We start from the raw sequence: 25,289 nt of genomic DNA on the forward strand, positions 1-25,289 counted from the left end.
AGGTCTAGCTCCACATCAGGCTCTCTGCTGTCAGAGCAGAGCCCACTTCAGATTCTGTCCTCCTCTCTCTTTGCCCCTCCCCAAACTGCTTGCTCTCTAAAATAAAATAAGCATTTAAAAATAAAGGGGGGGGGGCATCTGGTGGCTTAGTCAGTTAAGCGTCCAACTTCAACTCAGGTCATGATCTCCAAGTTCACAAGTTCGAGCCCCACACCAGGCTCTGTGCTAACAGCTCAGAGCCTGTAGCCTGCTTCTGATTCTATGTCTCCCTCTCTCTCTCTGCCCTTCTCCCGCTCATGCTCTGTCTCAAAAATAAATAAAAACGTTAAAAAATAAAAATAAAATAGAAATAAAAATAAAAATAAAAATAAAAATAAAGGGGCGCCTGGGTGGCTTAGCTGGTTAGCATCCAACTCTCAATTTTGGCCAGGTCATGATCTCATGGTTTGTGGGATTGAGCCCTGCAGCAGGCTCTGTGCTGACAGTGAGGAGCCTGCCTGGGATTCTCTCTCTCCTCTCTCTCTCTGACCCTACACCCGCTTGTGTGCCTACCCACCCACTCGCTCACGTTCTTTCTCTCAAAATAATAAATACACTTTAAAATACCAAAAAGCCTGAAAATCTACCAATGACTGGTTACGTTTTGTTTTTTTTTTTTTAATGGTCTGGCTGAAAACATTCTGTCTTTATAAATATTTGCAACATGACATGGAATTCAACAGGAAAGCATCAAGTTGGAGACTGTCACTGAAACAAGAGGTTATGAACTCTAATGTTCACATCTTAGCTCTAAGTCCAAGGTGATTTGCAACTTTTTTAAATAACAAACTCTAAAAATTTACCCTTTAAAATGTGTAATTAGGTTTGTGCTTACTGGCCCCCTCCTCCTCCTACCATTAAGAAAGAGTCAGATCACTGACCTAAATTTTTCCTTTAAAAAGGACACATATACAGTGGTGCCTGGGGGGCTCAGTAGGTTGTGTCCGACTCTTGGTTCCGGCTCAGGTCCTATCTCATGGTTTCGTGAGTTCAAGCCCCACATCGGGCTCTCTGCTGTCAGTGCAGAGCCACTTTGGATCCTCTGTCTCCCTCTCTCTCTCTGCCCCTACCCTGCTCTAGCACATGCTCTTTCTCTCAAAAATAAACAAACATAAAAAAAGAAAAGAAAACACCTCCTAAAGTAAAACAGGAAAATAGAGATCTGGAAAAATCTGGATCTGGAAAAATCAACACACTGCTATTTTTCATGCTTTAATGTATTTTGTTTTGGTTTTATTATTTTAGAGATTTTCTTTATTCTACCTCAAATTTTCTCACAGTTTATGACGAATGGTAAATATTACATGCAGATGACTATAAGGAAAAATGCAAAATTATTTAACTTTAACTGTATGAAAAATGTGCTACTCGAGAAGTCTTAAAAAAAAAAGAGGTATTCAAAAACATTTAACTGGGGCATCAAACTCCCTTATACAGCAAAAGCAGAAACAACAATGAAATGCAGTCTATAGGCCAAATTATCAGATACTGAATTATCCTATATCACAATAAACCTTTGGCAAGAATTCAGTCTCATTACTTAGAATTATAACTATTCTAGACCTAGATTTCTAAGTGATTCAAATACATCTATAGATTTTCTGCTGTAATCAATTTTGGTAAAAATGCCTTAAGCAGTACTTTCATTTCCTACACATTTCTAGCTTAGGCACATTTTAGAAAATTCATTACTAGGTAAGTATATCTTTGATACCAAGTTAAACAATAATGCTGTTACCTTTTTCTAGAATAATTAAATTGGCCATTTGTTCCATATATTTTTAGAAATTATATATATAAAGTTCCCAGTAAATGTTTGGCATTTAGTTGTCTCCTAAAAAAGCAGTAGTTACATTATCAGTAGCTAAATTCAAGCAAAATGACAAAATGACTAGTTTTTTTCCAATATGTACTATTTAAACTCCTTTTTTAAACTACTGTGTTCGTGCTATTAGATCTGTAAGCTAAAGTTGGATTCCAGGAAAGTACTCTGAATTGACTGGCAGAAACAACTCCATCTAACATTAAAAACAAAAATAAAATCTGCAGACATAAAAGCCAAAAATTCCAAAATCCCTAAGACAATTATACAAAGAGCGCCCAACACCTTCTCTGAAGATTATATAAGCTGATCTTCAGCATTTTAAAACAGCAGCAAATTTCACAATATTAAGGAGATATGATTTTGGAATTAATGTCTTTTGTAATTTAAATAAACCTGGTAGCTAAATTTTGTACCTTCCTTTGCTCTTACAACTTCATGATCAGTCATTCTAATAGAGGCTGAACTAGACTGACTAATCATTCGTGAAGGGATAAGGGGCAGCTTATCTCCCAGATCAGCTATCTTGTGATAGAGTTTTGTCCTGCTGACCCTATAAATTCATGTCAGCAGTATAGGTTCATTTATTGGCTACTGCCTGACTTGCTAGCAGCCTTTAAAACTAATTTACTAACAAAACAGGCTTTTTGAAAGAAGTTCTAGTTATAAAAATCTCAAATAATTAAATGTCTTCAATTTTCCAAGCCATCCCTCCAGAAATATTAAAAAGATTTAAATACTTAATACATTCACAATTTCTGTAGAGAAACAGATATTCACTATGTTTTATATCTAAGTATAAAACTGAGTATTCGGTCACTCAACCAAAGTTCTGTAAGCTCAAAGACACAGAAGGTACTCTTAAAAGGAAATTTTGGTATTAAGATTAAAGTTTAACAAATCACAGAATAAAACATGACTGTTTTCCAATTTAACTATCTTAAAAAGTTAACCAAGAAATAAGTACACATGATTTTTATAAGAGTGCTACAATTAACTTTCCCTGGTGTTTATGTGAATATTTTCCTACCATATTTACACAAATGTGTCGTTAACAAATTAACCACAATTTTTCTCAAAAATTTGCTTCATTTTCCCAAATTTGCAAAGCCTAATTTACCCATGAGCTGAGATTCTTAGTATGAAAAGTCAACACTGTCATAGGCTGTAAATTTAAGGGGAGAATTTCAGCTGTAGCCTGGAAAATTCAGGCCAAAATATATAAAACTCAAAAGCATCTGCAGTACTGTGGGATCTTTTTAATTCTGAACTTCAGAAATGACAGAACTGTTTCTCATAATTTTGAAAGAAAATAGCTTCAAGAATGTCAGAAAAAAATAATTTGGAAAAACAGAAGAAAATATTATAAGTTAATATCAAGTAAAACAATTAAAACAGGCAAACCCAAGGTCACACATCATGACCCTGTATTTACATTAATGGACTGGACAGCTGTATAATTATTAAATTTCACTATGGGTTTTAAAATATTAGTAACTCTAAGGGCACCTGGGCGGCTCAGTCAGTTAAGGCTCTGACTTTGGCTCAGGTCATGATCTCATAGTTGCTAAGTTCGAGCCCCAAGTCGGGCTCTGTGCTGACAGCTCGGAGCCTGGAGCCTGCTTAAGATTCTGTGTCTCCCCCTCTCTCTGCCCCTGCCCTGCTCATTTTCTCTCTCATCTCTGTCACACTCTCTCTCAAAAATAAATAAACATTTAAAAAAATTTTTTAAAAAGAATATCAGTAACTCTACAGGAATTATCATTCATCTGTGTATCCCTCCCTAACAGAAGGCTACGCAGTGAGGTATTAACACTTAATGTAAATTGGTGAAATCTTTCTCATTTATTGGCTTAACAGTAATCCCTAACTTCTTAGAAAGTATCTCCACTCCTGGATGGAGGTATGCAATATGTCAAATAGTCTCAATTTTCTAAAATAATTACCATGGAGATTTAGATGAGGATTTTCTCTGTGACACTGAAGTGAGTGCAAATTCTCTAATAAATGAAAAACTGCCAACTGGATGTCTAACCATCAATTAAATTCAACATGAAAAAAAAAAAAAATGTTATCCAGGGGCACCTGGGTGGCTCAGTCAGTTGAGCGTCTGACTCTTGATTTCGGCTAGGGTCCTGATCCCAGGGTTGTGGGATCAAGCCCCAGGGCTCCATGCCCAGGGCATGCATGGAGACTGCTTGGGATTCTCTCATTTTCCCTCTGCCCCTCCCCACATACTCTGTAAAGTAAAAAACACAACAAACAAAGATTTAATAAAAAAAAAAAAGGTTTAATAATTAAAAAAAAAAGTTATCCTTACTCACAAAATAGCTCTCCTTTGTAACTTTCCCATTTATGAGTGTCACCACCATTGGTCTGGTTTCTGTTCTAAACTTCTACACTACATTTTAACAATTCTTCTTCAACTTTTAAAATGGGGGGGGGGGTGGCTGTTTTTAAAAATAATTCTCCTTTGTTATTCTTCAGATTAATCTCCTCTTTCTGTTGACTATTCTAATAAAAGCTTTCACTCTTATCAATTACTGCCATAGATTTCCTAATTAGTTTTCCTACCTCCCAGCTCCATTTATCTTTAATCAAATTTGCATACCATAGCCAAATGAATTTTCTAAAATTATCACAATTATCACCCCTTACTCAGAAACCACAAGTGGCACTTCAACATTCTTTGGATCAAAGCTAACTAAAATCTTGTCCTTCATCTTGCATGTGCTTCATGATCTGTTCCTATTTTTCCTATCCAATCTTACTTATCTTTTAATGCTCCATGACAACAATCTCCCTGATTTTCAAGTCAAAGTAGTTTCCCTATGTATCAATATTCACTAAAGTTTATTTCTTCCATATTTTGTCCTCAGCTATTCTTCAGGAAAGTGTAAACACTTCCTACACACACACACACACACACAAAGTTCTATCCTCTAACATGCACTTCAACCTATCACAATTCTACCCATTCTTTCAAACCAGTTCCATCTCCTCTATGAAGCCTTTGCTGACCTTTCCCTGCTCATTCTTATTATACTTGTATGTACCATAACATTTGACTTTATTAGATATTACCTTACAGATAATTTCATGAAAGGTAATGTCAAAAACAATAAAGATGAGAAAGGATTTTATTACAGATGTGAAGTCATAATCTTCCTGAATACACAGACTGAAAAATGTGGAAGGAAAGGAAAATAGGAGATAACATGAAAGTTATTATTTAAACTGAAGAACCCAAATTACGTAATAACTTTTTTTTTTTTTTTTTTACTACAAACATTAGTCTTTTTGTGGCATAGTACCAAGTTCAGGAGAAGATGTAAGAACACTACTTTAATTCTAGTTTCTCAAAAATTGCTACAAGATCAAAGCAGATTTCATAACCAGATATAAGTCTTATTTAGTCCCTAGTTTGTAGAATACACCTCAAATACAAATTTAATGTGTCTTCATTCTCTTTCTAAATCTATCCGAGATCCTAAATATAATAAATGCAACAAAATACAATTTCAAGTAAAAAATCTGAGTCTAATTAGCAGTATTGAGAACACTGTAAAGGTATGAGTATAACAATACTATACACATTATAAAAACATTCAAGGGCCTAATTGAAAACTCATTAAGCATTTATTAAATAAAATCTGATTCTTAATTACTATTGGACTCCACAGAAGGAAAAATAACTTTACAACATGGAAAACATATTTTTTTACTAAGAATTATAAAACAACCCACCTACCTCCTAAACCATGGCCATCAAATCTATACAAATCACAATCCTCTAAACAGATTACAGGACAATGAAACACATACTAATTATGCCACATGTAAACCAAACTATGGACTGATCAGACTGCTGTGTTAGTGTTTTTAAACCTATACATATTCTCAATCACACATATTCAGGACGTGTGAAATCTACCTTTCTATAGATTGTATTATTCTAAATAAAACAGTACTTTTTTTTTTTAACTGAATCTAACATTTTCCTTTTCTCAAAAGCACCCTGTGTTTATCAAAACTTATATTCTGAAGTGAAAGCAACTGTTAGTAGGCAATCTGGAAAAGGTAAGTTTATTTTAAAATAAGGATTTAGCTGGGGCACCTGGGTGGCTCAGTCAGTTAGGCATCTGACTTCGACTCAGGTCATGATCTCAAGGTTTGTGAGTTCAAGCCCCAGGCTGGGCTCTGTGCTGACAGCTCAGGACCTAGAGCCTGCTTCAGATTCTGTGTCTCCCTCTTTCTCTACCCTTCCCCCACTGGCTCTCGCGTGCTCTCTTTAATAAATAAATATTAAAATTTTTAAGTAAGGATTTATATCATGTTTACTAGATCTGTTTTACTTTCTAGTATTCTAACTAGAATAAAGTTTTCACATGATAAAATATCATCTTAAAAAAATAACATCACAATTATAAGGAAAATCAACTAGTTTAGCCACAAAGGGATTCTGTAGTTTTAAAAAGAGTACTGCTCTAAAGAGTATCAATCTGATACTTTCTGACCCTTGTCAAAATGAATTAGTTAAGATATTTTCTCAGGGTCGGGGCGGGGGGTGGACGACAAAAATCAAATAAAGAAATCTGAGTTGATGAAGTGAATGGTTGGTTTTAAAGATGTGAAATTAAAGCAGGAAATATAAAACCAACCACACTCTTTTGCTATGAAACAACGGCTTTTTGTCTCTGATTTGATGCAAAAGACAATACTGAACTGTTTTATGAGCTCTTCAAATTTATACTATACTCCTAGGCAGAAGCAGCTTAAATATCAAAGATATTTCATAGTGTGTGCCAAGTTGTTTTGAAACGCTTACAAAATGTTATTGCTGCAAATGAATAATTTCTCCTTAAATGATAAAATGTTCAAAATACAGATATTTGGACAAAATTCAGACTTGACAAAATGATTACATTTTCTGGTGATGGTTTGTCATCTTGGATCTGGAAGAACAAGTGACAAACACTCATAGGTAATGTAAAAAAAATGAAAACGAGAAAACAATCCAGGGACACTCACTTATAATTTATATTTTAAAAATACTGAAAAAAATAAAGACTTCCCTTTTCCAATGTACTGACAATCAAATCAAAAGATGTACAGAAATTCAATTAACACTAGGAAAGAAAGGGAATGAAAATCATATTCTATACACTGAAAAGACTGGAAAGTTGGAACAAATGACACTCATTAGGAAAACTAAGTTCATTCACTAAGAACCAGAACTGTAAACATATATATTCTCAGAATGTGAATCTTTGAAATGGGAAAAGCCTATAAATCACTTGAAGAAAAGATACGAAATAATCTAATTTTAATAAGCTTCAATTTTAAAGGTCTTAAATAGCACAGGAGTAACAAAAGGGCATCGAATAAAAGCATCTATCAAAAGAAAATACACCATAATCCACAATTTAAACTTTCCACGTTGAAAAAGACAAAAATCAAAGGAAATCTTAAAAGATTTTTAGCTCATCCCTCATATTGTAAATAAAGGTTTCAGATGCTTCACACTTTTTTAAATTTTTATTTTTTAGTGTTCATTCATTTTTAAGAGAGAGACACAAGCAGGGGAAGGGCAGAGAGAGAGAGAGAGAGAGAGAGATACAGAATCCAAAGCAGGCTTCAGGCTATGAGCTGTCAGCACAGAGCCTGACGCAGAGCTTGAACCCACTAACCGTGAGATCATGACCTGAGTTAAAGTCAGATGCTTAACCGACTGAGCCACCCAGGCACCCCTCAGATGCTTCACACTTAATCTAGATGCTACACTCTGATTTTTGTTACTTACACATTCTTACTGAGGTATGAAATACAGTAAAATGGAGACCATCAAAAATTTTTCTAGAAAAATCATACCAGACCAAAATATTAACACAATTAATTTAGATCCTTCCCCTTGACTCCCTTTGCCAATTATAGAACACTTAAGAAATTATTAAAGAATAAAAGAAAACTGAGTTGTAGGGTAGATAACAGTACTACATCACTTAATTTCCTGATTTTCATCACTGCACTGTGGTCACTTAGGTAATGTTTCTGTGGTCAGGTAACATATGTTAAAGCATTTAAGGAAAAGCACGGTTACAACCTGTTTTCTGAACTGTTCATAATAATAAATGCATGTATTTATAGAGAGGAAAGAATAAAGCAATGTGGTAAAATATTGACATGTGGGGAACCTGGGTGAAAATTACATGGAATTCTTTGCACTTTTCTTGCAATAGCACTTTTCCTTAAGTATTAAATTATGTCAAAATAAAAAGTTAAAAAGAAAAGGAAGCTTAACACTTAGGAAGTCAGAGAGCAAAATAACTGCATCAAGTCTCTTTAGTTTCATGATCTTTGCTTTTAGAAGTATTAACAGATAGGGGCGCCTGGGTGGCTCAGTCGGTTGAACATCCAACTTCAGCTCAGGTCATAATCACACTGTCCGTGAGTTCGAGCTCCCCGTCAGGCTCTGTACTGACAGCTCAGAGCCTAGAGCCTGGAGCCTGTTTCAGATTCTTTGTCTCCCTCTCTGCCCCTCCCCATTCATGCTCACTCTCTCTCGCTCTCTCGCTCTCTTTCTCTCTCTCTCAAAACTAAACATTAAAAAAAATTTTTTTATTAAAAAAAAGTATTAACAGATAAAGTGTATCTCCTAAGTATATCTCACTTAGCATGACATGAAATTAATACTGAATTATATCTACAATCTAAGGCAAAACTGTCACTTTTAAGTCATTTTCTTTTGCCTCAGGTGGAAAGAAGGGTAGAGTGGAGTAGACAAGTTAGAAGACATGCACTCGTTTCTTAGCTTTGGATTTTAGAATTCTTTCCAATTAAGAGTCAAATCATGGTTGAATCTTTTTACAAAGTTAAAAAGTTGATACGCTCACCTTTTTTTTCCTTTTCATTAAAAAAAAAATGCATTTAGGTTGGATTACATCTGCTGAATGTATGTGCTAAAATTAGCAAATAATTTTCTTCCCTCTAAAAATCTGTAGAAACGTAGTGCTATGGTCCAGTGGGTCTAATTCACTCACATTTTGGGATAAAGGAAATAAAGAAATCAAAAGACTTCAGTTTATGAATTATCCTATCTTTTACAAAGCTATATCTGATAAAATAGCAGAATAAAATCCAACAAAGATAGCTAAAAAGAATAAGAAAATTCATGAATTATCCTTTTCACATAAAATTAATCTTTGTATTCATATGATGATCTACCTAGATTAAGACATTAGAAGTTATGATACATCAATTTAAAAAGTAGGGGAGCCTAGTTGGTTAAGTGTCTGACTTTGGCTCAGGTCATGATCTCACAGTTCCTGAGTTCGAGCCCCGCACTGGTCTCTGTGCTGACAACTCAGAGCCTGCAGTCTGTTTCAGATTCTGTGACTCCCTCCCTCTCTGCCCCTCTCCAGCTCACACTGTCTCTCTCTTTCAAAAATCAATAAACATTAAAAAAATAAATAAAAAGGAGTTTTTTTTCCCCATTAAGTTTTATCTTCATATCAGGGATTCAGAGCCAATATGCTCACATTGAACTCTACATTCAAGAACAAAAAGATTTAATTTAAATTCACAGAAAAGTGCAAAAACAAACACATTATCTCCTAATTCGTTACTAAGACATTTTGCTGGAAGCCTCACCTTTTTATCTTTCTCTTTATATAGGTAACTTGACATTTATAAAAACATTAAAAATGAGAAATAATCTGAAGGTCTAACTAATGGATGCCAGGTTAAATCTACAAAATACAATATTATGGAACCACTAAAATTGTATTTCATTCACAGGACTGTGAAGCATTAAGAAAAAATGACTTAAAAACAATTTAATGATATTCTTGTTGAAAAATGAAAAAAAAAAGATACTTAGAAAAACATGGAAAGATAGATTGCTAAATATTAATCTCTAGGTAATAAGTTTGTGGGTGTTTTTCATTTTTTTCTTTTTATTTCTATATATTATACTTCTTATACTGTCTGAATAACAATCATGTGTTATTTTTATGGTTATATAAACAAAGTTAGTTCCTTTTTTGAAAAAAAAACAACATAAAATCAAAATTAAAAGGACCTGACTAAATAATACAGCACATATCTAGATAATGAAACAGTATTGAGACATAAGAGCCTCAGGCATGATGGCTCTGTGGGCCCCAGCTCTTGATTTAATCACAGCAACCCCCTTTTGTCTACTTCACATAGTTCTCCAATCTTATATTTGACAACAGGGTACTTTTTTTTGGTTAAAAAACAAATGAAAACATGTTATACAGCAGGAACATTTACTGACATGAAATGATATCTTCTATGAAGTGTCAACTACATAGACAAATAACAAAACTGTTCATAATATATCCTAGTTTTAAAAGTTAATTAAATTAAAATTTTATGGGGGTTTTGAATTTTAGTTTCAGTTCATTTGTTTCTAATACTTCTTAAATAAGTAAATATATTTTAAAAACATAAAACCATTTTTTAGAAACAGTTAAAGCCTACAACTAAAAGAGACCTTAAATTAACTTCTATCTTCTTTCTACACCTGAAAAAGGTATAGATCTAATGACAGCAGGGAAAAAAAATGTATTTATTTTAAATTAAAGCAACATTATCTAACATTTTGGAAAGAAACCTTCAGCAGATGAGTCAGTTCATGAATAACATACATTAAATAAGTAATCTAATATTAAACTACTTCATTTCATTAAAAAAAAAGACCTAAATCCCAAAATCCTAATGTCATGGTGTCTGTATTACAATAGTCGTCATGCGAAAAGTATTTCATACTACACATGCATAAATTATATAGGCAAGTGATGTTAGAGCTGAACACAGCCCCTGCCCAGCACTAAATTATTTAAATACAAAAAGTTCACTGAATAATCTGAAACTTCTTATAGAACAGTTTTCATTCACATGCATAACAAATTAGCATAATGTTATAAAAGAAAATTGTGTAACAAAGTCCCCAAAACACATTTATTAGCTTCCACAATAAATTAAACCATTTAAAAGAGTTTTACTGAAAAAACTTACACCCATTTCCACTACACTCGTTATTTTATAAACTAATCTATCTGTTCCACAGAAAGGAATATGACAGAATGCCTATATGGTTTTAGTCTTTGCTATTCACTTTGTCCTTGACATAGTCAAAAAAGTTTCCCCAAAATAAGTTTCAAGTGTCTTCATTTAATACTCAAAGGTCTGAAGATGTCGTTCATGTGGCTGTTCTTAAAGTTTGATTCACAAAATGGAAATGAACGATTTGAGAGGTGCTGTAGCTAAATTTATACGTTTATAGTACAGTGGTTGGACACAATACAGTGAAAAATACTATGAGGTACCAAATGTTCCTCACTCACTGACCAAACAAACCTTTCTTGTGGCCTTCTGCTACAGAAGTCAAGAAAATATTACCCAAGAGAGATTTTTCTGCTGCGTCCTGGTTTGCTGTTGGATTAAGGCCAGAAAGCAGTAACAATGGAAAGGTCTTCTGAATTTACTAAATTTAAGGATTCCCAAACTAAAAGATGTAACCTAGATACGAGCTGATTACAGCTGTAACATCCTACTTAAAAAAATAAGGAAATTTATACTTTCTCCCTTCTGAACAAATTTTTATTACTTTTAATTCCAAGGCCAATACTCCTTACAATTTGGTAAACTTTTTAAAGCTTAAAAAAACAAAAACAAAAAACCCTTCCTTGAAATCTTTCCTTCAACCTCAATAACATATTTTAAATGATCTTGCATTTAATAACACATCCTAAATTATATTCAAATAAATTTTAATTATACAACAAAATTTAAAGTTAGTTGCCCAGTACACAAAAACGAAAAAAAAAACACAGAGTTGAAGAATTTTTTTTCTCAAAGATCGGTATACAAAAATTATAATAGAATCTGCACTTACTCTTCACCCCTTTCTTCCCCTTTCGTTCCTTCTTGTACTGTTCCTTCAGTTTACTTATTAGCCCCTGGTCTACATCCCAAACCTCAGTAGGTGGGGAGAGGTCATCTTTATCTACATGCAGCATATTATTAAAAGAAAAAAAATCAGCAGTTGGCAATGCAAGCTGTTGGCAGTTAACTGTTATAGCTTTACATAATCATAATAAAAATGTACTAACAGCATATACCCAAAATACTTTAAAGGTGCAGTTTCAGTTTTGGTATTCACAGCTCAAACTCTAAAAGCCCATCTCACAAGTTTCTATACAGTTAATACTAACAGTTAAATGGTGCTTCATTTCTATGAATCACAAATTTGAAGGTTATTACTCTTTCAATGACTAATATTCATCGGACTTATATTAGAAAACTAACATTATACAAAATAGATCACTGCATCTTTATAAAAATGTTAATAAAAATTATTCAGCCAGCATCATAAAAGCAAATGAATGAATTACATGCGAACTACTCATAAGAGTGCAAGCTGGAAAGGTCAGTGCCATTTTATTGATGAAAATACTCATGCACCTTCTGTCACACTGATTCTGCATGCACGGGATAACTATACTAATGGAGAGGCATTCTAGTCCAATATAATACATACATATAGTTCCAAAATACAATGTCTCAAATAATACATACAAAGCATTCAGAGAAGCCCACCTTGGCCCCCACCCCACCCAAATAGTTCCACATCTCATTACCTTCTTCCATTGGTCTACAACTAAGATTAGCAAAAAAAAACAAAAAAACAAAACTCAAATTCCACTGAAGAATTTTTTTAGGGCTGATTTTTTTTAGGGTAAGATAAAAGCAGTGACAAGCATGGAAAAGTGAAAACATACATAGCTGTACATCTGCTAAAGATGAAATTTCAGCTATTTTAGCTGAATCACAAATCTGTATTTATTTTAAGTAGATACTTGTGCCTGCAAAAATTTTACTCTATGGTAATCTAGAAGAAAAACAGCATTAAAAAGAAGCAGAATAAACGTAAGTCTATTAGAATTCCTTTTAAGTATTATGGGCTTTTCCTTCATGTGTTTAGTTCTAAAACAGCCACGTTATTAGGAAGTTTAACACTCTGTAAAAGAGTAACAACCAGGAATTTATATAAGCATGTCACTAAATAAAAATTATACCAAAACATATAGGCTAAGTCAATCAAGACTGACAAAATAGTAAGATTTTAGGGAAAAAACACTTGTTACATTTTTGGTAACTCATTATTTTAGCTCACAAGTCTTATAAACTGACTGGGCCTCACTGACTTAATCCATATTCAGTGGACATTAAATAGCCTTTTTCCTCCCCTTTTATAGATTGCTATATCTAGTAAGTAAAAGAAACTCTATTTGAATGACACATACAAATTCAATTACTTACTGTACCTTGGGCCTTTCCTACTATAATTATTATTACTTTCTCCCTTATGGATATACCTATAATCTTAGGTAGTCAGTATATGAAAAGATTAATCCAAAACTTTAAGTTAATTTGCCAACTTGAATTACTTAAAAGTAGGTTGCTCGAGACTGAAATTTACACATAAGATTATTTGTCAAATCTGCAAATTTTAATACTGTTTGTAATAATGTAGTAATAATGATTTAAACAGAAAATTCACTTTTCGTGTACTCTAATCATGAAGTTTACAGAAAACTGTGTTGTATGAGAAATCCTTCTGTGCACTTACTGAAGACTCCAAAAAAAAAAAAAACAGTGATGTGAAGAATTAATCATTTGCACTCATCTTAATGAAGCAATTAATTACTTTTAAAAATGACCACTTAAAGTAAGCCAAATGGACACATTTTAAACCTACAGAAGCAAACAAAAAAAATCTTAAGTGGTAAGTAATTCCACAGGATCTAAAATTTTAGTAAGATAGCCGGTTTTTCAAAGACCTCTGTAGAAAAAATAAAGCTGTGAGTAACTGTAATTAAAGTAGCAAAGGGTACCGGAGTAAAAAAGCAAAAGAAAATAAACGGGTAAGCCTAAGGAAAAAAACAAGTATTACTTTCAAGATAACCTAAAGTCTAGAAAACAAAGGTTAACTCAAGGCAGTGCAACGAACAGGTTGGTGAATGCATATGTGCTCAGAAAACATCCTGAAACTTGCCTGGTAAGTAACAGCTGATTTGATATTGCTTTTAAGAAATAGTTAAGAGCAAAAAGGAAGAGGCAGCATAATCTTCTACATATTAATTCTGTTTTTTAAAAATCTAGGGGGGAAAAATACCAAGAAATGAGGTTGAATCAGTTACGGGAAATTTTTTGTTTAAAAGGAAACACAAATATGCACACACAAAAAAATGACCCATAACAACTCAAAACCACAAAAACATAAAATTCTTCTATGGTAATGCTAACTATCAAAGCAGAGCAATTATATAAATCTACTTAATGTAACATAAAAATATAACCAACTTTATGCATATATTCAATACTTTAATTATCTATTATATTTAAATATAAACATTCAGATACTAATTATTTTTTTTTAGTCTATACACTTCCACAAATCACAGTTTCAAGTTGGAGGAAAAAAAAAAGCCAAACATGCTCAAAATGCCGAGTCTCCATGAGAGAAACAGCAAATTTAGAAAGCCCACTAACATTTTTGATTAGCAGAAAAACTAAAAACTACCAAAATTAAACTCAGACTACAAATGTAGGTAAGAGAAAAAAACAGGATTTAAAAGCTCTCTTAAAAGCAGTTTTACATGATAAAAAGGTTTCAAAATTTGATATAGCTGGGCAGATTTCTGACATACAAAATAACATATTATCCACTGTGGGTATGTACTGGGTTATGTTTCATTAGGATACATTACTTATTAAAAACAAACCAAAAAAATACTAAAAAATTGCCTTTACCCAATAATTTAAATCTCAAAACCACCACCTTCCCATTTAAGTAAATTCAAATTTAAGCAAATGAGTTAAATAAACGTTATGTCTGTATATCCATCCTCTTTGTTTTAGAAAAACTGAATATAAAACCTGTTGAGTAGAAAAGATAAATTCAGAAACACTGCAAAGATCCTTTGACAGTTTTCATTTGTTAAGGAAAGAAATTGCCTAAACCATTTTGTTCTTTTCCTTCTAAAGAACTTAAAATGCTTTAAAGATGTTTCAGTCTCATCTGGAAGGAAGAAACTTTCAGTTACTTCCATTTACACAGAGATTCAGGTCACTCAAATATTAATAGTAAAAGTAAATAACATTTTATAGTTATCATTCACTATTTAGGCCTGCTCCTCAAACTGCAAAAGTCTTTGGAAAGAAGCACCATCAACTGTAAACAATATGGTACTTCATTATTAAAGAAATAATGCCATTTTATACAAATTAAATTCCCCAAATTTTTGTATGTTTTTGACTAATAAACTTCCAGCAATTTTAGGTGAAGAAAGCAGGAATGATGATGTGCCAAGATTTAGCTACACAGATCTTCGAAAACTGATTGTTATCTTTAATGAAAATAATCTAAATATTCCTCAGTAAAACCCCAATTAAATAATGGAAGATATTGACAAAATATTATGAAGCTATTAAAACTGCTGTTGCAGAAGAACAATTTATTAAGTGAAAAGTGTGGGTTATAAATCAGCACTCAGCAAAATCCTTTGTTAAATAAAGATAAATATACATATATAAATGTTAACCATGATTCTCTCTACATAGTGGCATTATAGGTAATTTTTAATTTCTTCTTCATGTGTCTGTGGGTTCTAAACCTGAAATATACATGTTATAAAATAATTATATATATATATATAATTTAAATGTATTTATATAATTATAAAATAACCTGCGAAAAAACCCCAGTACTTTAGAAACTACTGGAAAAAAAAAAAAAAATAGGTATCTCCAACACTTGAATGGGTTGCACAAAGAAGCTTAACAAAAACTTTAATACTTTTACCATGTCTCCTGAGCAAGGCTAATTCTTAAGAAAAGTAAACTAGAATATAGCCATTTTCAAGTAAGTACAGAAATGTATAATCAAAGACTATAAAGTAATTCTGAAGTTTTTTCTTATTTTCAACTAATGTGCCTCTTCTCTTTCCACTTAGAAGAAAAGGTAAGTGAAGGTCTGAAACAATGCTTGAGAATTATAAACAGTAAGAAAGCTGGCAACAAAATCCAGATTTTTAAGTGCTTCAAATTGTTATCTGGATAGTTAACAATTATCTTACCTATGAAATTTTATTTCTTCTATTAGCAATATTGGTTCAATATATAAATACAACATTTTTAATAACGTGTTTCCCATCACCAAAGTAGTTTTTAAGTATTTAGTGCTAATTCCTCCTGCAAATAGCTAAGCAACTTTGGTGTTTGACTGAAATATGCGTTAATGTACACAGTAACCTTTTCCGATAAAGCTCTGTAAACACAATGTGTGTTCTACCTGCCAGATAACATGCTTGTATTCAAAGCTGATTAAATGAACAACATATTGGACCTCAGGTTATTATCTTAATATAATTTTTACACTTTTATTTTACTTTCTAATGAGGTTTTCAACCCTGTATAAATAGAAAACTTTTCTTTCGGTTTTGGCTGAATTATTATTAGCATTACATATCATTCCCAAAGGCTAGGCCCTAATATATGCATACTAAATATTGTATGTAATAAAGTTTAATACCTTCACTAAACCTTGTTCAACACAAAGCTATAATTAAGGATTAGTAACTTTATTACTTTCTAGTGATGTCAGATAATATTATATAGGCATAACAAAAAGAGTTAAGTCTTCTTTAAACCTAGATACATTGCCAAATTAAATAATGGGAATGTTTAAAAGTATATACATGCATGGTTTTTTTTAATCTGCTAAAAAGAAAGGAACTGAATTTATTTCACCTTTAAATCAATAAGCTTCAAAAATCAAAATTTACCAAAAAGTATATATTAAACATAATTTTGTCACCAAACCTAAATAAATTGGTGCAGAACACCCTGAAATTATTCACTACCACTTCTCCTTGCTCTTGCTTAACCGCTACCATACATTCAAATACTCACATTCCACATATAATATTTAATAGCAATATATCTTTAAGGGCTAGATATTATCCCACCCCCATATTTTTTTTTATCAACTTACCCCATTCTGTACCATCCCCTGAACTCCGTGCTTCTCCAGCTCCTTCACCATCTTCAGCAGTCACTAAAAAATCAAATTCTTTCAGTGCTTCCTCAGTATCAGGATCATCAGTTAGGTCAGCAGCTAAACCTTCATTACCTATCTGTAAATGGAACATAAGCCAAAAATTATTTTTATCCTAGATTTTAAAGGGGTCCTTTATAAGTTTTTAACACCATTAACTTTATTTAATATAATTTATTGTCAAATTGGCTAACATACAGTATGTACAGTGTGCTCTTGGTTTTGGGGGTAGATTCCCGTGATTCATCGCTTCCATACAACACCCAGTGCTCATTCCAACAAGTGCCCTCCTCAATGCCCATCACCCATTCCCCTCCCCACCCATCAACCCTCAGTTTGTTCTCTGTATTTAAGAGTCTCTTATGGTTTGCCTCCCTCCCTCCTTGTTTGTAACTACTTTCCCCCCTTTCCTTCCCCCCCATGGTCTTGTTAAGTTTCTCAAATTCCACATATGAATAACACCATTAACTTTATATTTATACTCCCATTTTTAAATTACTTAAATACACAAAATTTTAGTTTTTGCATGTAGTTCACCAATCACAGATTGTACCCTATATAAATGGTTAATAGCACCATGTGAAGATTACTGTTAAGATGTGATGCAAGTAATGTGGTAGTACAAAATCGTTAAAATACTAAGCAAGAATATTTAAATTCTTTAATTATAAGATTCACAATTACCCTATTTATAGACCCATGCAATCACTTATATTCTGATACACTGTGTTGAACTGATTTCACTCACTGAGAAGTGCCTACGGATTCTATTATTCACAGGGATATGGCATAGCTAAGAAGGATATTAACTGATCTTAAGTCAATAGCTGTGATAATAACAGTGCTATGCATCCCAGCGGGAAAAAAACAAACAAAACGAAAAAAGGGAAAGGATCAAAATCTCTATTCACCCGTGTTACACACATGAAATGTGACAGAAACACTGAGAACTGAAATTACAGCATGGCAACTTTTTTTGAGGAAAGCTGGCATTTTCCCCACATTACTTAATATCCCAAGGAACCAAAACTTAACCTATCCACTTTTTTTTTTTTTAAACATACTTGAAGTATTCTTGGGGTGACTGGGTGGCTCAATTAAGTGTCTGACTCTTGACTTAGGCTCAGGTCTCACAGTTCAGATAGAGCCCTGTGCTGGGCTAAGTGTGAAGCCTGCTTGGGATTCTCTCTCTCTCCCTCTGCCCCTTCCCTGCTCATGCTCTCTCCCTCTCTCAAAAATAAATAAGCATTAAAAAAAATATATACTACTATGATAATTCAAAAATGGATCGTCTAATTTGCTTATATTTATAGTTAAACCACATCACTGATCAAATAGATAATCCAGTTTCCTAGGTTACGAGCAAAGGTAAATTTTTATTAATCCTTACCAAAAAACAAGAATGTGAACACACATATTTATAATCCATAGTTTACTCCCTCATCCAGAGTGGGACTATCCCCACTGTAACTTGAGTTAATTTATCATGTGTTTTACTGCACATGAAGAGTCAGACTTCAGCAGTGACTGTTAACTGTAGCAGCAGTGGAGAGAGGGTTCCTGGTTATTTTTTTTTTAAGTTTAAAACCACCAACTAGTTCTATAAAAACAGACCCTTTATGGCTAGTGAATGATACACCAAATAATAATTTCTACTAAATGTGGGTAATAGTAACAGATGACTATATATAAAACTTTCATGTGATATGATAAAATAAAAAATGATCGATCACTCTAATGTAACTTAAGACATCTTGAAAATTTCTATTCCAAATAGATTAGATTTTTTTTTTCAAGGGGAGCAACATGTTCTTTTATTGATGCAAGTACGTCGAGTCACACCAACAACTGACATCCTGTGTTATGGTACAGCTTTGTACTCAGAGTTCATCTCAAAATACCAAAACATCGTAAGGTGTGTATCAAATTGGGAAAATAAAGTAGCAAACATAGACACTGTATAAGGTGGGTACTAGGACTGATGACCCAGTGGAGTGCACACTGACATGAAAGCTCCTTAACGTTGTATTCCAAATATATATTCTCAAGTTTTTAGCCTTTCTGTATCTCAAATACATAAAGTAGTATGTACTACCAAGATACAATATGTACTATCTAGAACATCTGAAAAGTGCAAAAACACTGTGACAATACAGTGTAAATAATCTTGTTCCACCCAGGGCTGAGGGCAACGTCCATATCGGATTGGGGAGCCACCCCTTCCTGAGGCCTCACCTCCACATCTCCAGGCTCTCCTAGGAAGCTTTGGGAATTAGCAACTAACTGACTCATCCTCACTTGGGCATCTCGGCTGCAGGCTCCTGGGAAGCCAGGCATACGGAGAGAAACAAGGATGAGTAGTTCTGAATTTGCTTGTGCAGAATGAAAGCTCTGCTGTGAGGGAGAGAGAATCAGAGCAGATGGCCCACCTCTGGCTTTTGAGGGATCAGGACTTGCCCTCCCACAGCCACAGTGTGTGTATTAGCTAATAAAAATTAAAAAATGAGTTCCTACTTTGTGTTTATTCATCCGATGTTTATCTTTTCCTTCTGGGATGCCTTCAATCATGTCATTTTCCTCTTCTTCATCACTGTCATCAGCATTTTCTAAAAAATTGAATGTCTCAAGAACATCACCAGAGGGCCTGTCAAAGGGGAAAAAGATGAATCCAGATATTCCAATGGTTAATTCTAACATTTCTTTCTGGTTCCTATTTTAAAACAGTACTTGAAAGTAGTATAGAGGGGCCCCAGGGTGGCTCAGTCAGTTAAGTGTCCAACTTTGGCTCAGATCATGATCTTACAATTCGTGAGCTTGAGCCCCAGGTTGGGCTATGCACTGACAGCTTGGACCCTGGAGCCTGCTTCAGGTTCTGTGTCTCCCTCTCTCTCTCTCTCTCTCTGCCCCTCCCCTGCTTGTGCTCTTTCTCATAAATTTAAAAAAAATAAAAGGAAGGAAAGTAGTATAAAGATTCAAATGATAACCTACTTATAATGTAACGCCTAAGTACTCTACCCAAGAAAAGATTGTTTTCTGGCTCAAGTAAAAGTGATTAAGTTTTTCCAATGTTTACTGTCCAAAATATTTTTGAGTAATTACTGTATCAAAATAAAATCACATAGTGATAGACACTCAATTGTGTTATTATTCTCAAAATAAAGCCATCACAAGCAAGCAACTTAAACTTAGCATTTCTTTTTTTCTTTTTCTTTTTTTAAGTAAGCTCCATGCCCAACATGGGGTTTGAACTCACAACCCTAAGAGTCACATGCTCTACTGACTGAGCCAGCCAGGTGCCCCTAAACTTAGCATTTCTTAAAGTTTTACAACCTCTTGTAGGTTGGCCCAAATATTTGAAGACTAAAACCTGCCCAGATTTAAAGTTATGGGGTAAATCAGACATAGATATTCCAATCCATTTCACAGATATTCTTACCTAGAAAACAGGATTTTTAATATACTAAAGAAATACTTTCAAGTCTTTCAGAACCATTTGTGTACTAGGTAATAGTGATAATTTATTTTTATCTACCTACAAACTCATTTTTTAAGCTATAATCTGAGTTCCTCTTCTATTTACAAAAGAAGTTTTTAAAAAGCTTTTTAAATGTCTAACAACACAGCAAGAGAATGGTGGAAATTTCAGCTCAACACAGCCTCTCACAATAAAAGTCTCTGTTCTTCCATTAACTACATGACTGAATTTGGCCAAGTCACTTAAACCTTTTAGCCTCAGTTTCTTTACCTGTAAACTGTTTGGGTTGAACTAGATGATCTTTGGGTACCAAAAAGAATAATCTAAAATTTGGAGTTTTTTTTCCCCTTCCCTGATTGTTTCTAAGGATACAATATAATTCAGACTATTTTTTAATAGCCCTTTAACATGGCATAGATTTTAACAGGTCTACTATACTCTGCCTGTTCCAGCACATTGTTTAAGGGCCTGCATAAAAACTGAATGTAGTTAAGAGATGGTTTGTCCAAATACAAATTAGTAAAGACAAACAAAAAACTACCACAATAACAGAACATATACTTTTCAGCTCAACATTTACTGTAACTCTTAACATTTGGGGATTAAATGAAAGGCAAAATGATAGTTGACAAAATTGGTACATTAATAGCAGAAAAATAGAAAATAGTATATTGAAGACCTGAGAATTCTGTTTTGAACTTTGACAAATGAAGTAGTGCTGTCCCTTGGAGAGAAATTTCTGTCTCTAAAGTGAAACTCGTGTTTTAGGTTTTTAGAATTGTTTTTGATCACAGCAATATACGTGCATGGCTTTATAAGACAAATAGAACACAATCCATAAAAGGAAAATGATGAATCTAACTTCCCAAAATTAAAAACTTTGTTCTTTGAAAGACACTGTTAAGAGAATTTAAAAAGAAGCCTATAGATTGAGAGAAAATATTTGCAAGTCACATATCTGATGAAGGACCTGTGTCCAGAACATATAAAGAACACTTAAATGTTAACAGTAACAAATAAAACAATAAAAATGGGAAAATTATTCAAATAGACACTCTATCAAAAAGATACATGAATAGGGGCGCCTGGGTGGCGCAGTCGGTTGAGCGTCCGACTTCAGCCAGGTCACGATCTCGCGGTCCGTGAGTTCGAGCCCCGCGTCAGGCTCTGGGCTGATGGCTCAGAGCCTGGAGCCTGTTTCCGATTCTGTGTCTCGCTCTCTCTCTGCCCCTCCCCCGTTCATGCTCTGTCTCTCTCTGTCCCAAAAATAAATTAAAAACGTTGAAAAAAAAATTAAAAAAAAAAAAAAAAAGATACATGAATAGCATAAACTGATACTCAACACCATTAGTCTTTAGGAAAATGAAAATTACATCTACAAGGTCTGAGACTTTACTACTTGCATGCTAGTATGCTGTTTATTTTGAGATGTTTCTTTCTGGCATTCATGATGGTGGCCTTTGCTTTTTTGTTTTTCTTTGAGAGAGAGAGCGTGAGCAGGGGAGAGGGGAGAGGGAGACAGGGACAGAGAGAAAGAGAGAGAAAGAGAATTGTAAGCAGGCTCCATGCTGAGCATAGGGCCTGACACAGGGCTCAATCCCACAACCCTGGGATCATGACCTGAGCCAAATCAAGAGTGGATCGCTCACCCAACTTTGTATGGATCTTTTTTAAAATTAATTTTATAGTGTAATTGGGAAGAATCCTTTCCGTCTGGTAACACCCTTGGAAATACATGCTGTACCTATATTCCAGCAAATTTTCTTTTATTACTATTTTAATAATCTGTAAGATAATTTTACCTGTTCTTTCTGAAATTCCTAGTCAGATGTTGGCCCTGCTGGAGTGATCTATGAATTTTCCTACCTTTTCAGTTCCATTTCCTCTCTTCCCTTTTTTATTTTTGGGGGTGGGAGGTGATTCTTCAATCTTATCTTCCAAGTTTTACATAGAAATTATTTCTATGACACCTTTTAATTTCTATTAGCTTTAAGATGAACCTTTTAAAAACACATCCCACCAGGGTGCCTACGTGACTCAGTTAGTTAAGTGCCTGACCCTTGATTTCAGCTCAGATCATGATCTCACGGTTTGTGGGTTTGGGCCCTGCATCGGACCCCGTGTTGGCAGTGTAGAGCCTGCATGAGATTCTCTCCCCCTCTCTCTCTCTGTCCTTCACCCACCCTCATGTGCTCTCTTGCTCTCAAAATAATAGAATAGGAGTAACATCCTATTTGTTTTGTAGATGTATTATCTTCTCTCAGTCTTTTTAGAGAAGTAATTATGGTTTTGAAACTCTTCTACTCTGTTTTCTTTCTTTTTTTGTTTGTTTCCTTTGGTCTCTAATTACTGTATTAAAGTCTTTCCTAAATGTTCACATTTAAAAGTGAAGCACCAAAAGGCTAGCTGTATGAACTGTGTACATGGGCATGGCTTCCCAAGCAGCTGGCTTCACTTTTGCATGATAGGACAGAGGCTCACCATTTCATTGGCAGATCCCAATTGTCAGGATCATTAGGACTATTAATGTAATAAATTTCAACATCTCCCTGGGAAGGGATATCAGACCCGCTGCCAACATACCAGATGCTGAATACTTGAAGAAAACAGGGAATCTCACTGCTTAGCTGGGGACGGAGATAATCCTCCTGTTTCCAGTTCAGGAAAATCTACTCTAAGTTGCTTTATTTCTGAAGAAATCAGAAATCACTGGTTCAACTTCACTTGAAAATATACCACCATTGGTGGAAGTGTGTTCCGTGAGCTATAGAGGATAAAAGAGGGGCACACAGCCTAATGTGGGGCTCGAACTCATGAACCATGAGATCATGACCTGAGCCAAGATCAAGAGTCGGAGGCTCAAGTGACTGCACTACCCAGGCGCCCCAGTGAGATGATGAATTTTTTTAAACTAATATTGTGGTGATGGCTGAGTGAGTCTGAATATCCTAAAAACTATATACTTTAAATGGCAGAAATGTATAGTGTGTGAATTTTATCTTAGTAAAGACATTTAATTTAAAAAGTATAACTGGTGATTTTCTAAGCCCAAATATAATGCAAAACCTTGTTTCTTTCACACTAGTGTGTATATAACCATTGCTATTCTAGTTACAGAGTACCAATATAATTTACTGAAAATACCCTAGCAAAATTTTAAAATCATGATGTTAAAATAGCTCAGAACTGCAAGAAATCACTCTCAAATTTAAATTTAGCACCTATTTCAGAACTATAGCCATTCTCTTCGCATCAAAACTTAAAACAGGTCAATTTTAAAAAACATCTAAGCTAAACTTTATTTGCCCCTATTACCATGTACAAGGAAAAAGTCTTTAAATGTGGATTCTACCTGCTTTAAAAATTGTTACCCTAGTAGTAACAAGAAGTTAAAGAGATTCATAATTCCCATTATATAAACAGTGTGAACCTACAGATCATACCTTTTGATTTCTTGTCCTTTTTGCTTAGGAGATTCACCTCCATTCAGGATCTGTTCTAAGTTCTTTGTTTCTACCGATCCATTTGGTTCTGAACTGGATAGTCCAAGTAATGACCTTACCCGCTGAGATCGGACATCTAATATTGTATCTGTGTAACCTACTTCCTGAAGATATCTGTTAAGAGAAAATTTAAAATATTAGATCCCATATATTAACACCTACAAACATGTTAACTCAAAAATCACATCAAGCAATGACTGATCAAGGAAAAAACCCATAATCCTGTAAAATATGATCCTCCTTTGCCTCAAAACTTTCTTCTCTATACACTAGTTCCAATTCTAAGAGAACAAAGCCAATTACAGACAGAAATTTAAATAAGAAAGCATACAGGATGGCTAATGCTAATTAAGGGCCAATTATCTTGAAGCTTAAAAAAACTCTAGAACCTTAAAAAACTTTTAGGAAGTGATGATATATGCTATTAAAAGAAAAAAAAAAAAAGTCCACAAAGTGGACCTCAGAATAGTGACATGCTAAGTTTAAACCTAGGTTCTTAGTCAGAGGATGATGGACGGGTTAGTTCTCCCTCTAGGATCTAAAACCTCATGGTACTGAAACTTTCTGTATATTTAATCTAGGATCCAAGGTAAGACTGGAAAAGAAAGGGACCAGATTCTGACATAAATATAGATAATGGGTCATGAATGGTTTTGTATGATAAAGAATTTCTTCTTAAAGTATTTGACAGGCTAAGGAAGAATGCTAAACAGGAGCCTTACACAATATGCAAAAGAACAAACAATTTTTAGCTGAAAGTCAATAGCAGGGAGACTGGTTAGGACACTAACACAGCAAGAAATAAAACTGAAGAGAATAAACATGAGAAATAAAAGCAAGATACAATCGTAGAGACCTGGTGCACAAATACACATGGCAGTAGAATCAAAGAAGATACAAGAATTTTAGAAAATTTTCAGGTTTCTAGCTTGGATGGTTGGATGGTGGTTCTATTCAATGAAATGAAGAATAAAGAGTCCGGGTCTGGTTTATAGGGTATCTATCAGATAATCACGTAGTAGCGAACAAAGTGACATTTATTAGCACAATAATAAGAAAGGTCAAAGCTCAGAAGAGATTGGACTCAGCATCTAGATTTGGGAGTTATCAGTGTTTGATGGTATTTAAACCCATGGATTTAAATGAAGTTACCCTGAGAAAAAATTCTAGAACAGACAGCCTGGGACACAGAAACCTAAAGGGCTAAAGGAGTAAGAGAAACTCAAAAAAAATTAAAAGAAACTGCTTGAGAAATAAGGGGGGAAATGGTAGCATAGAGTTAAGAATTCAAAATACAATGGT

At 34.0% G+C, this 25,289-nt stretch overlaps 1 protein-coding gene across 7 annotated transcripts in view; it reads right to left on the reverse strand.

Annotated features, from left to right (window-relative positions):
• The window catches only part of STRN3 (striatin 3), a 105,302-nt gene that overhangs the window by 22,567 nt on the left and 57,446 nt on the right, over window positions 1-25,289 (reverse strand). For 5 of the 7 annotated variants that reach the window (XM_023255631.2, XM_045059758.1, XM_045059759.1 and 2 more), the window contains exons 5-8: window positions 23,928-24,101; window positions 19,524-19,653; window positions 16,947-17,088; window positions 11,784-11,894 (exon numbers count right to left, since the gene is read on the reverse strand). In XM_023255631.2, the coding sequence (XP_023111399.1) occupies window positions 11,784-11,894; window positions 16,947-17,088; window positions 19,524-19,653; window positions 23,928-24,101 (557 nt within the window). Of the gene's footprint in view, window positions 1-2,277; window positions 2,415-11,779; window positions 11,895-16,946; window positions 17,089-19,523; window positions 19,654-23,927; window positions 24,102-25,289 lie in introns of all 7 variants that reach the window. The other 2 variants (XM_023255634.2, XM_023255632.2) reach the window with 2 other exon arrangements.

Source organism: Felis catus, chromosome B3 (assembly GCF_018350175.1).
Source record: "Felis catus isolate Fca126 chromosome B3, F.catus_Fca126_mat1.0, whole genome shotgun sequence".
Classification (NCBI taxonomy): domain Eukaryota; kingdom Metazoa; phylum Chordata; class Mammalia; order Carnivora; family Felidae; genus Felis; species Felis catus.